Genomic DNA, 13,069 nt, shown 5'->3' with positions numbered 1-13,069 from the left:
CTTACTTCCACCCGGGAAAGCAAATCCTGCTCTCAGCCAAGTTCTAACCAGGAGGTCCTTGCTCTAATATAAAGGCTCCAAATATATTTTGTCTTACCTCCTTTAGCTTTGTCATGTCATTGGTCTTCTGGAAGTCCTGGATGATGTCATTAACTTCTTTATCAAAAAGCAAGCGGACTTCCGTGAATCCCGAACTCACGGGGCCCATGAGCTCCTCGAGTATGGAGGTGAGGAACGGCTGGATGTTCTCTGTGCAGCACTTCTGGGCAGGCTCAGAGACAGTGGCTGGAGGGTCACACAGCATAAGGGTTGCATTTAGAGATACAGCAACGAAGTAATGGGAACTGATCTACTTCACAAGGAATTCTATGGTTCCGTAGCTTTTCCTGGAGTTACACCCCCACAAAGATGCTGCGGGTGATGAAAGGAGAGCTCACAGTTTTATGAGTGACAAAGAAACCTCTCTTCTCATGCCTCACCTAAACAGCGGCTGCTGGGGGCACTGTGAGAGCAGAGGAAAGGGCAGCTCTAGGTATCAATTACCAGGAATTTATTTATTTATTTGCCAGCTTAAGCAACACCAATAATGTTTTCTCTGCTTTGTAAACTCACTTGTATATTCACAGCAAAATTATGATTACCTGACATTAGTTTAAAACCACCTAGGAAGCCCTTGGGTTTAAGAGCTCTTTGGTAGCCTATGAATTTGTCACATAACCAGAACCTGGCTTTGTGGTGCATTCCTAGAAATCAGGTCAAAACCACTCCTCTTTTAATTATGCTCATGTGACCTGTATCTTCACTACCTAAGGCTGTGCAAGTCAAAACGAAAGCAGAATGAACAACTCTGATCAGGCTACTCAAAACCTGTCAGCTCCAGCCTGACAGGACCTGGTGTTTTCACAGACACAGCAGCCACAGGTGTCAGCTCCCAGCAGAGGCAGTGCAGGCTCAAAGCATTTGTTGGCTGAAAATTGGTGTCTCCAGCTGGATTTTTCAAAACACACGAGGATTTCAAAACAATGACATCTGGTCATTCAACACAATGGGAAACTTTAAAAAATTGCTCCAAAGCACAGCTGTTCCTCCACTGACCTTTGATTTTTCCAGCTAAGAAGTTCTTGGAGTTCAGAATCTGATCCATGTCTGAACGAATGGTTCCTTCAAGAGTTTTTGCAAAGTCTCTGCATTCTTCTTTCAAGGTACTTAATCCTTCTGCCACTTGCTGCTGGACTAAGCCATAAGTTTCTTCTACGATCTAAACCCAAATTAAATTAAGAAGCAGAGATCAGAATCAGCACCCACAGGGAGCTGCTGTGAGAAACAGCTACTCTGCAAGTCTCAGTACTTACACCAAACCAGGCCCGCTTCCTATCATTCCTCTTCCCCTTCATTTTAGGCAGGATCATTGTCTGAAGGTTAGGCAGGAGTTCCTCCATCACAAGGTTGCTCAGGATCTGTAAGGTCAGAATGATGTGTTCACACACTGCTCTCCACTGGAAAACTGAGCACCTGCATCACAGTGATGTGCACAGGCAACCTCAAATATCCAGGGGCTGAGCTGTCCCAGGCTACCAGGAGGACTGGATTTAAAACACTAGGAAAGCCTGAGGGGAGCTCCATGCATTTCATCCAAAGCAATTTTCACTGTAAGACTTGAAGATACCAGGCAAGGACTGACAGCAGATGAACCAGGATGCCTGCTAGAGTTCACAGCATGCTACTATGGAATTGCCATGTGCAAATCAATGGAGCTAAAATGATTCATTTCAAGGGAGAAATCTGATCAAAAACACTGAAAAGATGGTTTGCTGACTACTGCTCCCCCAAACTGACCTCGCTCTGGGATGCTCCCACCCTCCCAGAGGAGATATCATGGGAGAGAAATTGTGCTGAGGAGTCATCAGACAAAGAATATTTCTGACAGGAAGATCACTGGCCAAAAAAAGGAAGATATGACTGAACCAATTTGAATCTCCAGCACTTTTCTGGGTGAGCACCAACTGCCCAGCTTAAACAAGAAAAGCAGGAGATCACAAGAAAAACAGGACAGAGGACAGAAGTGGAACCCAGTAATGTGGGTAATCTGTGAATCAAATTATTCTACTCCACATGATTTTTTTAATTAACTTTTGTTTTCAAAAAATGTGTAACATGATCCAAAAGATTCATTAGTTCCAACCTAATCCTGAGGCAAAAGGGATGAAATAAATAGCTCTTGGAGTTTGTGAAAGATTTTCCAAGCAACTTCTTTTGTCACTAAAAGACAACTATACTGGTCTAAAACCAGTCAAACTTTCACACTGTAGAATTCATATACATTCAAATCTCCTCCCAACACCTCCAGATTTTTGAACGAAACCCATATGAAATCTATAACCTAAGAAGGTATTGGTGACAAAGGTGCACCACAGCAGAAAGGCAGGAGGAGGAAAAGAGTCCAAGGGACTTCTACACACCAAGAGTTCATGATGGAATGTAGGAAAACTGAGGAAAAGGTATCACTGCCCCGTTCTTTGATTTTCTAAACTGACACTGAGCACTTTTATCCCTCAAGCACATTTTCACTTTGGATTCAGTGGTTGCAGAAGAGACCCATCACCCCCTCTGATCCCAGCATCTAACTGGCAGTCCGGTCTGGCAGATGGTTCCAGTCAGAAAGGAAAGACATCAGACTGGGAATACAAATGATACCAATCTGGGGAGTAGTCCACAGGCTGGCAAGCAAGGCTGCTATTCAGAGGGACCTCGATGGGCTGAAGAAACGGGCGGACAAAAACCTCACGAAGTTCAGCAAAGGCAACATCTGGGATGGAACAAATCACAGAGAGACAGAGCAAGCCCAGGAAAAGGCCAACAGAATGCATCTGAAGGTGGGGTCCATTTCTCACTTACTCTGGGTAAAGGATGTGCCCAGAGAAGCTGTGGCTGCCCCATCCCTGGAAGTGTCCAAGGCCGGGTTGGACGGGGCTTGGAGCAACTTGGGCTAGTGGAAGGCAGGGGTTGAGATGGGCTATAAGGCCCTTTCCAACCCAAACCATTCTGTGATTCCGTGATTCTTTCTCACCAGTTTCAGAGGAGTCTCACAGAGAGAGTACACAGCCCTCCTAGCTCTCCAGTGGAGCCTGAGCAGGGTTTGTGCTCAGTGATGAACATTTGAACCCAGCTCTCCTTGCTTCAACAACAGCCCAGCACGGGCCACATTCAGGATCACGGCCCTGATGCTCCCAGCTGCTGGCTGAGCCAATACAGAGTGCAGAGACACCCTCCCAGCTTTCCCTTTTCATCCTATCACTGCTCCTTCACTCATGTCAGAGCTTCCTGACGCTGAACCTCGTGTTTTACAGCTACTGGAGTGGGTTTGAGGCACCAACACCAGCACGGGGGAATGGCAGGAACTCAGACAGCAAAAGGATGGGCTCTGACTGTGTGCCAGTGCAACACAAAGCATGAATAGCCCCTACAGAAATATAACACACAGTGGACTCTGATATCCCTCTGCTATACCTACAATAGGCAATGCACTATTGCCATAGCTTCATTTACTGAAGTACTTACAGATTATGCCACAGCAGCACTTCACATTCAGCAAATATATTTATTGGCATTCTGCAGGGATTTTTACAGCAACAAATTGCAGCCTGCTGTGTTCCAAACCACTCACTTAGGTTGGATATTTGCCTAAAATAATTAGCGTGTTTGGTCCAAGCAGGCATGAGAACACACTACACTTACAGAATGAGTTATTACCAGGGAGATAATAGTGGAACTAGGCTGGATGTCTTCTGATTACAGCTCTCTGGAGGTATATGGGTTATGAGTAAGTTGTTGGCAAGCAAAAGCAAAAATAAAACATGAAATGAAACTAGCACTATAATAGCTCCATAACTGGAGGAAGGAGGGGAGAAGAGAAAACTCTCACTCCCTCCACAGGAAGGATGGAACAACTTGTAGTGAGGAATTTATTATGAGACGCTAGCATGAAACGTCAGTCCCTGACATGATGGCACTGGGAAGGACACTGTTTGTAGAATTTTCTCTGGTTTACACCCTTTTCAGCATTTCAGAGGTAGGCTGCCCCTAAAAGAATAATCTGGTTTCTTAAAACAAAACACTCTCTTCGGGTTTTTTTCCACTCTCCCAAAGGGAAGCCTGATTTCATCAAGGAAAACACCCAGCAGCTGTTACTGAAGTAAACAGTTGCTGCTGAGTGCTCAGTGCTTTGGAAAAAGAATTATAAATCAGGGCCCAAATATCTCAATTGCCCTAAAAGAGGCATGGAGTGATGCCAGAGGGATCGGTGGAGTTACCTCAGATACTGTCAGTGCTTCAAAGCAACACACTCAGGTGCCCAAATATGGACACAGACCATTTCTGCAGAACTGAAGTACACACATTTTTGGTGTTTAAGTGTGACTGTTACTATGCAAGACTCTGTTTCAGAAGTTCTTATTAGAAAAGAATTATCACTTACATATGAGTTAGAAGTATCTTAAAATCTCAGGTATTTCTACCGACTGAGTTTTCTTTTTAAAAATGCCATTTTTTCCCAAGGGGCTTTACAATCTTCACTGTGCTCAGAGCTGCCATATTCAAAGGCAAAAAACCCCCAGGAATATATTCTTTTACCTCTTTTTCATTGCCAGTTATCATTTCCCACGTCCCATAGTGGCCTTTCTCCTGCCGGAAGAACTGAATGGCTTCTAGGAACGCCTCGACTTCATACGTGGTCTGCTTGAGGAAATCTAGGGAAAACAAAGAGGGACACAAAAGGATTTGCCCATAAATAACCCTTAAAAAACAACCACCCTCCTTTGCTGATCCATTTTCCCATTCCACATGCATCCAGCAGCAATGTTTTTAAATCGTTTCCTAAGCCTGAGTGCCTGAAGACCTTGAGCTTTCATTAAGATGTTGAACTATCCTATTGCACAAATGAACTATCACAGGCCATCCCATCCAAGCTGGGAAGTTAAACCAACACCAGCAAATGGAGGAAGAGGAGGGAAGAGTTTTATGGCATCAGACCTTGTCCATGTAGACTTTGATAAGGCAGCATTAACCTATGAAAGCTCCTCCCCTACACTGATACCTGTGAACAGTGTAGGATGGCACACAGGAAGACTATGACATCATGTAGCAGGGCCAAAAGTTGGGATTTCTCCCTCTTTAACATAATGATAGTCAGCTTATTGTGGCATGTTGTGTGCCTTGATAACTTACTAAAGCCTGAGTTAACACTCCCTAATATATTTTAGTTCCTTTGTTTTATAAGGAAACTGATGATTGAGATGATTTTTCATGGATGTCCAACAAAACAGACCTAGACAAGGTAAGCACCGTGCTCACACCAATTAGCACAAAAACTTCTGGCAGCATCGTGCTGCTTTCCCTAAATGTTTCAGGAATGTTTACCCACAGCTCTGGAGTAGCTGGTTACTGTCCAAGGCCACTGCTGCTGGATGGTGGCACTTCCCAAAACAAAGTGGTAGCTTGGGGACACCCTGTTGGACAAATGAGTCACTCTGCCTCAAAATGTGGAAAAGCTCCCTGGAACAATGTGGCTGCTTGACAAACCTGGGTTAGAAACCACCCCCTAAAGACTTCAGGGCTTGAAGTGCTGTGTCTTCACTATGAAACAGCTCCAGGAGTATTATCTTAAAGAAAAACAAAGCCACAAGGGTTTATTGCCCCTCTCCAAGGTTTTCTACTGCAGCCTTGATCCCCTGAAGTCCTGCAGTGTTAGGAAGAAAGGAGGGAAGAACAAGAATGTTGATTCTCTCAAAGGTAATTATGCTGCTTTAAAAGTTCCTAATACATATAAACATTTGTGATGTGAAGAGTCGAGGATTAAGTCCTCAAGCCTTGCTTGTCAACCAACACACTTTATTTTGGCTTGCTCGTGGAGCTTCTAAAGAGAGAGCAGCTTTACAGGAGGTTTGCATAAGTGCCAAGGGCAATACAGGGATTATACAAATTACGGGAAGCATGGAGGATTAACACTACAGTAATGCCTGAAATGTCTCCTCCATGTGCTTCTACAAAAACAACAGCTACAGAAACCTACAATTAATTTCATCAGGGCTTCACCATTGAAGCTTGAAAATGACTGCTTGAAAACAGCCCTGTAGAGATTTTATGTGCATGGGGCAATGAGGCCTCAGATCTGCTGAGAGCCCAAATGCCAGAATTTGGCCTTTCAGAGTTTCTCCTGGCTGCAATGACTGCAGGAAGGTTTATTATACACACTGGGGCCACTGAACCCTCCCAGTGTCACTCTCGAGATACTGCTCTTGATTTGCAGATATTTGGAGATCCAAAGAGATCACACAAATTCTCCAAGCTCATACGATGACCGAACCAGAAAAAATCAGCCAAGTGAAATCCCAACCCTGCTTCACTGTCACGTCCACAATTTATACCATTTTTCATACCAAGTCAAAATCAGGATGCTCAAATATCAGTATTAGTTGTAAGTCAGGCTGTTCACTGCCAAGAGAACATCCTCTGACCACAGCTTTAATGAAAGCATGGAGTATTCCACCTGAGAAACAGGTGGAGCATTGCACCTGAAAGCTTTTGTCCTCCCAAGTTGAACTCTGAATATTCTGAGGAGCAGAGGGCTGGGCTGGAGGAAGGGGGAACTGCAGCTCCCACAGCCCTCTGGTCATGACTCATGTTTTCTTTCTTCACAGCTGTGCTCCCTCCTAACCCAAAGGGCTGGATCTTGGACCTGCTGAGATGGGGATGCGCCAGTGCTGACAAGAATCTGCCCTCTAACATCATGAAGTTTTAAACTCCATGCTCAAGGGAGTATTTCCTCTCCATTCTGACTGCCCCCAAACCCATAGAGCAGTGGGAAGAAGGTGCTAAAAATCCAAGAGTGATTCATTTGAATAGTTCATGGGAAAAACATCAAGCTGTAAGTGCCATAAAATCCCAATCACGCATTCTTTCCTATGCCAGTAAACACAGGAGACAAACACAATTATGGCAGGCTTGTTACAAAACCAGTTAAAAGTAGAAAGGAAGCTTTATCCTTCAAGGCTACTGCTTAATTTAGGCAATTTCATTCTCACTTTCCATAGGAGGAAAAGATTGCATCAGGGATAAGGCACTGAAAAACCAGAGCCAGCCGGAGTGGGGCTGTGCAGAAGCTGCTGGTGAGGCACACGAGACAGAGGCACATTCATGGGATGGGGCTCAAGAAAAGGGAATTGTACCCCAGCTGAAAGGAGCTGTGCTGCACATCCTCCACCACTCCAGCAGGGAAGAGCCAGGCCTTCTGTGCAGCACATCCAGCACTTCAGGAAGGGGCTGCAGGACGGCAGCTGCCCTGGCAGGCGCAGCAAAGGCAGGAAAACAAGGAATAAGCTGTTGGGGCAGCCCTGCCTGCGTGACAGACAGAGGATGGGGCGTGGGAGAGGGAAGCACATGCTGCAGCTGCAAAGGGGGCAGGTGGTAAAGCCCAGCGGTATCAGGAACGACTGTTCTCCAGGAGAAAGGACGACACGTGCTCCCCTCTCCTGAATGCCCTCACAGGGGCTTCCCTCCAAAACATGTGGCACCTCTCAGGAGTGATCCATCTGTCCTGCTGTTTGGAGGGAGTGCAGCATGTTAGGGGAGCTTGGTGCTGTGGTGGTTGTAGGTCTTCCTTACCCAAATCCCACCCAAATCCATGAAGTTTACTGAATGTCCTCTGGCAAAAGGCTGGTGAGGCTTTACAGGTACCCAGACTGATGCTGTGTGCTTAATCCAGGCTGCTCTACTCTTGGAAAATCACCCAAGTGCCTTTTCCAGCTCCTAATGAATGTAACATCCACTTATTTGTGGAGATTAAAACAAAATTCTGTTTAATTTTAAAATAAGAAAACCCACCTAGACACTCGACATACCAAAATGTGGAGCCCAATTTTAACACCAGGTAAGATATGGCTACCCATAGATTCCTTTCCTAAACACAACAGAGTAACTGCTTTAAAGCCCCTATTGAAAAGATGGAAGCACATCTGGAAGCACCATGACTTTACCTCAGTCAAAACACTGAGGAGCTCCATGCAAAAACTCCTACAAATAGGCCCTGTTACCAGGAAGGATGAGTGCTGCAGCTGCCTCTGGCTAAAACTGGACTTCCAGCAAATCCACATAACTTGAAACATGAACATTCCAGTTCAAATTGTGGATCTGTGTATACTGCACACTGCTGCAGAGGGCTGCTGTTGATGATGTCTGATCACTTAGAGGATGATTTTTCTTAATTCCAGTCAAAGGAAGAAGCCATTATAACATTTAAATAGCTGTTAAAAAGTGATTATTTCAATATCCAGTTTAAACTCTGTGTCCCTCTGAACAATAATTGTTATTAATGGCACTTGGGGACATGGTTTAGTGGTGGCCTTGGCAGTGCTGGGTTCATGGTGGGATTTGATGATCTTGGAGGGCTTTCACAACCTTAATGCTTTTAGGATTCCATTCAAACTCATTACTGCAGCATGAAAGAGGCTAAAATGGTCATCAGACATCAGGAACGACAAAAACAGAGTGCCCCTATTGCAATCCAGTAAATGTCTTCCTCCCACGTGGGCTTTTCTTGCGATAAATTCATTACTTTTATTGTTAATAACAGTGCAGGGGTATATTGACTATGGATAAAGTGCTTCACCAAAGTGAGCTACACCATGGAGAGTAATCTCAGCTTTTTGGCTGACATTTCACAAAAAGCTGAGGCCCAAAGGCACAGATGAACAAGTGTCAAACCAGAATCCAGGAGTCTGAGCTCACAGAGCATGGGTTTGACTTCCAGAAATGCTGACTGACACAACCCCCATCACTGAGCACCAGAGCTCGGAAGGAATCCACCCTGGCTTCATCTGCTCCCTGCAGCACTCCCATCTGCAGTTGGGTGACAGCGAATATCATGTTCCAGGCAGCCCCTGAATCCTTCCTGCAGGTCACTAATTGCTATGGAAGCACTCTGGCCTCCAACCAGAGCTGTTTTTACAGGAGCTGATTGTGTCCAGGCCCGCAGGCCTCGCCTGCCTCTGCCTCCCAGCTCTGCTCAAATGTCTCTTCCCAGACAAGTCACTCACAACCCCATACGAAGAGCCCATGATGCTTTAATTCCCTCCTACAAGACAGCAGGGCACAGGAATATCCCCTCAAACCATCAAAACCAAAGGCTGGCTTTGGCTGAAGAATGAGGAAGGCAGGAGGACAGTCCCTGTGAGGAGATGAAGGTGACCAAGGAGTCGAGTTTGGTGCTGTTTCACAGCAGAATGTCACTTACTATTAATTTTTGGAACATGATAAATGAATAGAAACTGCATTTCAGTTTATGCTTTTCCTTGCTTCTTCAAATATTTGGTGGAGAGCTGGCTCAGGTGAAGGCAGTGCCAAAACACCTCTTGTAACAACTCTTTCTTGTTGGTCACCTCATAGAGCATTTTCCTGGGACAAGAAAAATCTCTGTGCAGGTATTGGTGAAGGGCCTTCCTTCTTGTGATGCTACAAATACACAGTAGGAGGTGGATAAAAAATACTTGGAATTTTATGACCAGTCTCAAAAGACAGTGCTTCCACCCCTTATTATTTCCTCAACAGAACAGATTTCATGCTAAGAAATGCAAATTATGTTTTTTCCCATTTTCTCATCCTTCCAAGTCACCCCCCTCTCACCTTGGCATCTGTTTCTTCCAAATATATTTAAATTTATGCTTTTCCCCTGCTTTCCATTACACAAGCTCTTCAAATAAAAAAAAATTCATTTCAACTGATTTTTTTCTTTAATTCAGTTCTTTGCAAACAAAAGCTGGTAAAAAAGAAAATACACGCCCCCAAACCAACTAAACAGACAGGACACTGCCATCTCTTGTACTGGTACTTCAAAGGTAGTGCTTACACACTGCCAGCCACCAAAGGCTTTGGGGTGAAGGCAGCTGGAGAGCATCGGGGAATAAGAGACGTTCCTGCAGTTAAGGAATCACTCTGCCAACCTCCCAACACCACAGCTGAGGACTGCCCAATTAATAAAACAATGAGCATGATGAAAAATGATTTCCCTTCCTAAGGGCTCACGTGAGCACCCAGCACATTTTCAGAGCTGTCAGGTATCACAGGCAGCCGTAAAAAGGCCATGGCCATCAACTCCAACAAAATAAAACTGTGGGAATATCTGCCTCCAAAAATAAGCAAATGGTCCCAACCCAACAGAGATGTCAGGTAAAAAAAGGAGAGAATCCACCTGCTTGAACCTGGGGAGATGAGGAGACCTCAGGAAAAGACAGGTTGCCCAGGGCTTGTAAAACAGTTCCAGCACCGCTGGAAATGATGCTCTGAATGAAGGGACACCCCATTTCCTGTAACAAAACAATCCTGGCATGGCAGTGCCCAAAGTGAGAACAAAGTGAAATGCAGAGAATGCCCTGGGCCAGAGAGGCAGCAGCCTCCCAGCTCTGATGATCTCTGAGAGCACTGAGCTGCCCCATCCTTCACAGACCCACGGTGTGAGGCTGCAACCACCAACAGAAGCTGCAGGAGGTCACTTCCAAAGGGGATACAACCCTGCAATAACATGCTGTATTTATTGCAAACACAGTTTGGCAGCACAAGTTCCCTCTGAGACCACCAAACCAGCACTGAGCAGGGTTAACTGTTTGACTGGCATCACACAGTGCCCCTGTAAAAGCTGTTCAAAGCAGCACCAGACAGGTCACAGGGAACCTGCCTCTGATGGCACCAGCAGCTCTGTGTTCCATCACCTAAAACATGAATGAACACTGCAAAAACACACCTAAAGAACCACATTATCACTTATCTCTGATAATTTCCAAGCACTTTCCAAATCAGCTACTGTATTCCTGGAGCAGGTGGGAATCTGGAGAAGAGAAGGCTCTGGGGTGACTTTACTGCAGCCTCTCAGTACCTGAAGGAGCTACAGGAGAGCTGGAGAGGCACTTTGGACAAGGGCCTGGAGAGGCAGCACAAGGGGCAATGGCTTCGAGCTGAAGGAGGGTAGATTTAGATGGGATATTGGGAAGAAATCCTTCCCTGTGAGTGTGGGGAGGCCCTGGCACAGGTTGCCCAGAGAAGCTGTGGCTGCCCCTGGATCCCTGGAAGTGTTCAAGGCCAGGTTGGACGGGGCTTGGAGCAACCTGGGCTAGTGGAAGGTGTCCCTGCCCATGGCAGGAGGTGGAATAAGATGGGATTTAAGGTCCCTTCCAACCCAAACCATTCCAGGATCCTGTGATTCTGTGATTTCCCTGCTGAACTTTGAAGCTGGAGCCTGAGCACCACCTCACACCTGCACAAATGGGTGGCCTCACAGCCCCTAACACACATCAGGTGAGGGGCACAGGGCAGTGGCTCTTCTGCACCACCCCACGCTCGATAACACGTCAGAAAAAGAGAATCAGCCCGAGGTGAGAGAGGCAGGAAGACTGTAATGGCAATTATGATTTTAGCACATTCACCATCTTGGGTGTTTCAGGATGAACGTCACTCCTCCAGACTGAAAATCCTCCCCACAGTGTAGGCAAGCAGGCTGGCTGGAACAGCAAGGACTGAAGGAACTGATGCTGTAGAGCAACAACATCCCAGAAAGAGGAAAAATAGTCTTATTTGAAGCAAAATATTCTCTCTTATACAAAAAAATTTCATATTGTGTCCTAAAAAATGTCATGAGTTTAGCAGCTCCCCACAAGCCTCATCAAAGATATTTATAGTGAAATGGTTCTGAATGTTATGACAGCATTAATATTGCTCTGGAACTTCACACATCAGGGCAGGGCAGCTGTGCCTCAAACATGTCTGGGGAAAGAGCAGCCATGGTCTCATGGGGATCACAGGAGTTCTGACCTTATGAAACACAAAGCAATTTAATTAATCAAAGTGCAGCAGCTGCTGTGAGAGGAGCCAAATCCTGGTAGATGAAGGACTAAATACTGTCTTCATTTGTACCTTTTCCCACCCCAAATTACCACACAATCCTTCCAAAAGGCCTCACTTTCATCCCAGTGCATGGGGGCGTTTTTCTTTAATGTCATCAAAAGCAATTTCCTCCTCAGTTCTACTTTAATTGCTCCTTCCACATCCATCAGAAGCAGGCAACAAGGAAATCCTTCCCTTCAGCTGCCCCCTCTGGAGAAGCAAAGCCACCCTGTTTGTGGCATGAAGGCTCAGAAATCCTTCCAAAGTGCTGTTTGGACTCGAGACAGCTGCTCTGCTCTTATATGGAGACACAGATGTAGATTAATATACAGACATACATATCCTTCTCTTAACTATTTCATGGCAGCTTCTCAACCTTTACCAACACTTCAGCAATTATTCTGAACTACAGTCCAAGAGCTGGTAAGTCCTACATGTACTATAAACATGTACCATAGGAAAGTTAGAAATAACTATGAGAAAAACGACTATCAGATAAATTTAGAGTTAAAAATGTGGACACAGAGAATGACAACCCTAAAAGTCAGAGATGGAGAAAAAAATCTGACCCTGTCCCAGTTGTCTTGATGTAGCCAAGCCCCTCCTGAGCTTAAAACTACATTTTGTCTTTGTCTCTTGCCTCATGTATTTTTTTCCTTGTACTTATTTCATGTATTTATTGCTCAAAACAATTTTTGGTGTAGTTCCTGTTGAAATTGGAGATGACAGGATATGGTTTTTGAAAGTCCCTCAGCTTCCTGTGTCAGGAGGGTGATTCTCAAGATAACGGATGTGAAATCAAACCAGATGAAAGAAAATAAAATCCTGAAGTGAAACTCTGGGTCTCCCAGAACAAGCCACTTGTAGTTTCCTTCTCATCACACAGACTTCCCTCTATCCCAGCACCAAGGGGTTGGGCCTCTTCCTTTTTAGCAGGAAATATGAAGTGAAACACATGCAGAAAACGAGAGGACTTCCTAAAAAACAAATAATTAAATAAAGGCTCAGAAGAAACTTCAGTCTGATTTTCAGGGCATACAAACATAATGGAGAATGGGGAGTATTGGAGCACTGTGAATATTTTAAGCCTTTCCCTCAATATTGCCATTTTGGACTGCCAGAGCATCCCCAGTGCAGGTCAGGT

The 13,069-nt window shown here is 45.2% G+C and overlaps 1 protein-coding gene across 1 annotated transcript in view; it reads right to left on the bottom strand.

Moving 5' to 3' along the window:
• Positions 1–13,069, bottom strand: part of NIBAN1 (niban apoptosis regulator 1) — a 58,755-nt gene that overhangs the window by 10,518 nt on the left and 35,168 nt on the right. Inside the window, exons 6-9 of the mRNA XM_064664048.1 lie at positions 4,630–4,745; positions 1,353–1,457; positions 1,096–1,258; positions 98–285 (exon numbers count right to left, since the gene is read on the bottom strand). Coding sequence (XP_064520118.1) covers positions 98–285; positions 1,096–1,258; positions 1,353–1,457; positions 4,630–4,745 — 572 coding nt within the window. The remainder of the gene's footprint in view (positions 1–97; positions 286–1,095; positions 1,259–1,352; positions 1,458–4,629; positions 4,746–13,069) is intronic.

The sequence above is a fragment of the Pseudopipra pipra genome, chromosome 9 (genome assembly GCF_036250125.1).
Source record: "Pseudopipra pipra isolate bDixPip1 chromosome 9, bDixPip1.hap1, whole genome shotgun sequence".
In the NCBI taxonomy this organism is placed as follows: domain Eukaryota; kingdom Metazoa; phylum Chordata; class Aves; order Passeriformes; family Pipridae; genus Pseudopipra; species Pseudopipra pipra.
This window is presented reverse-complemented; position numbering and strand designations above follow the sequence as displayed.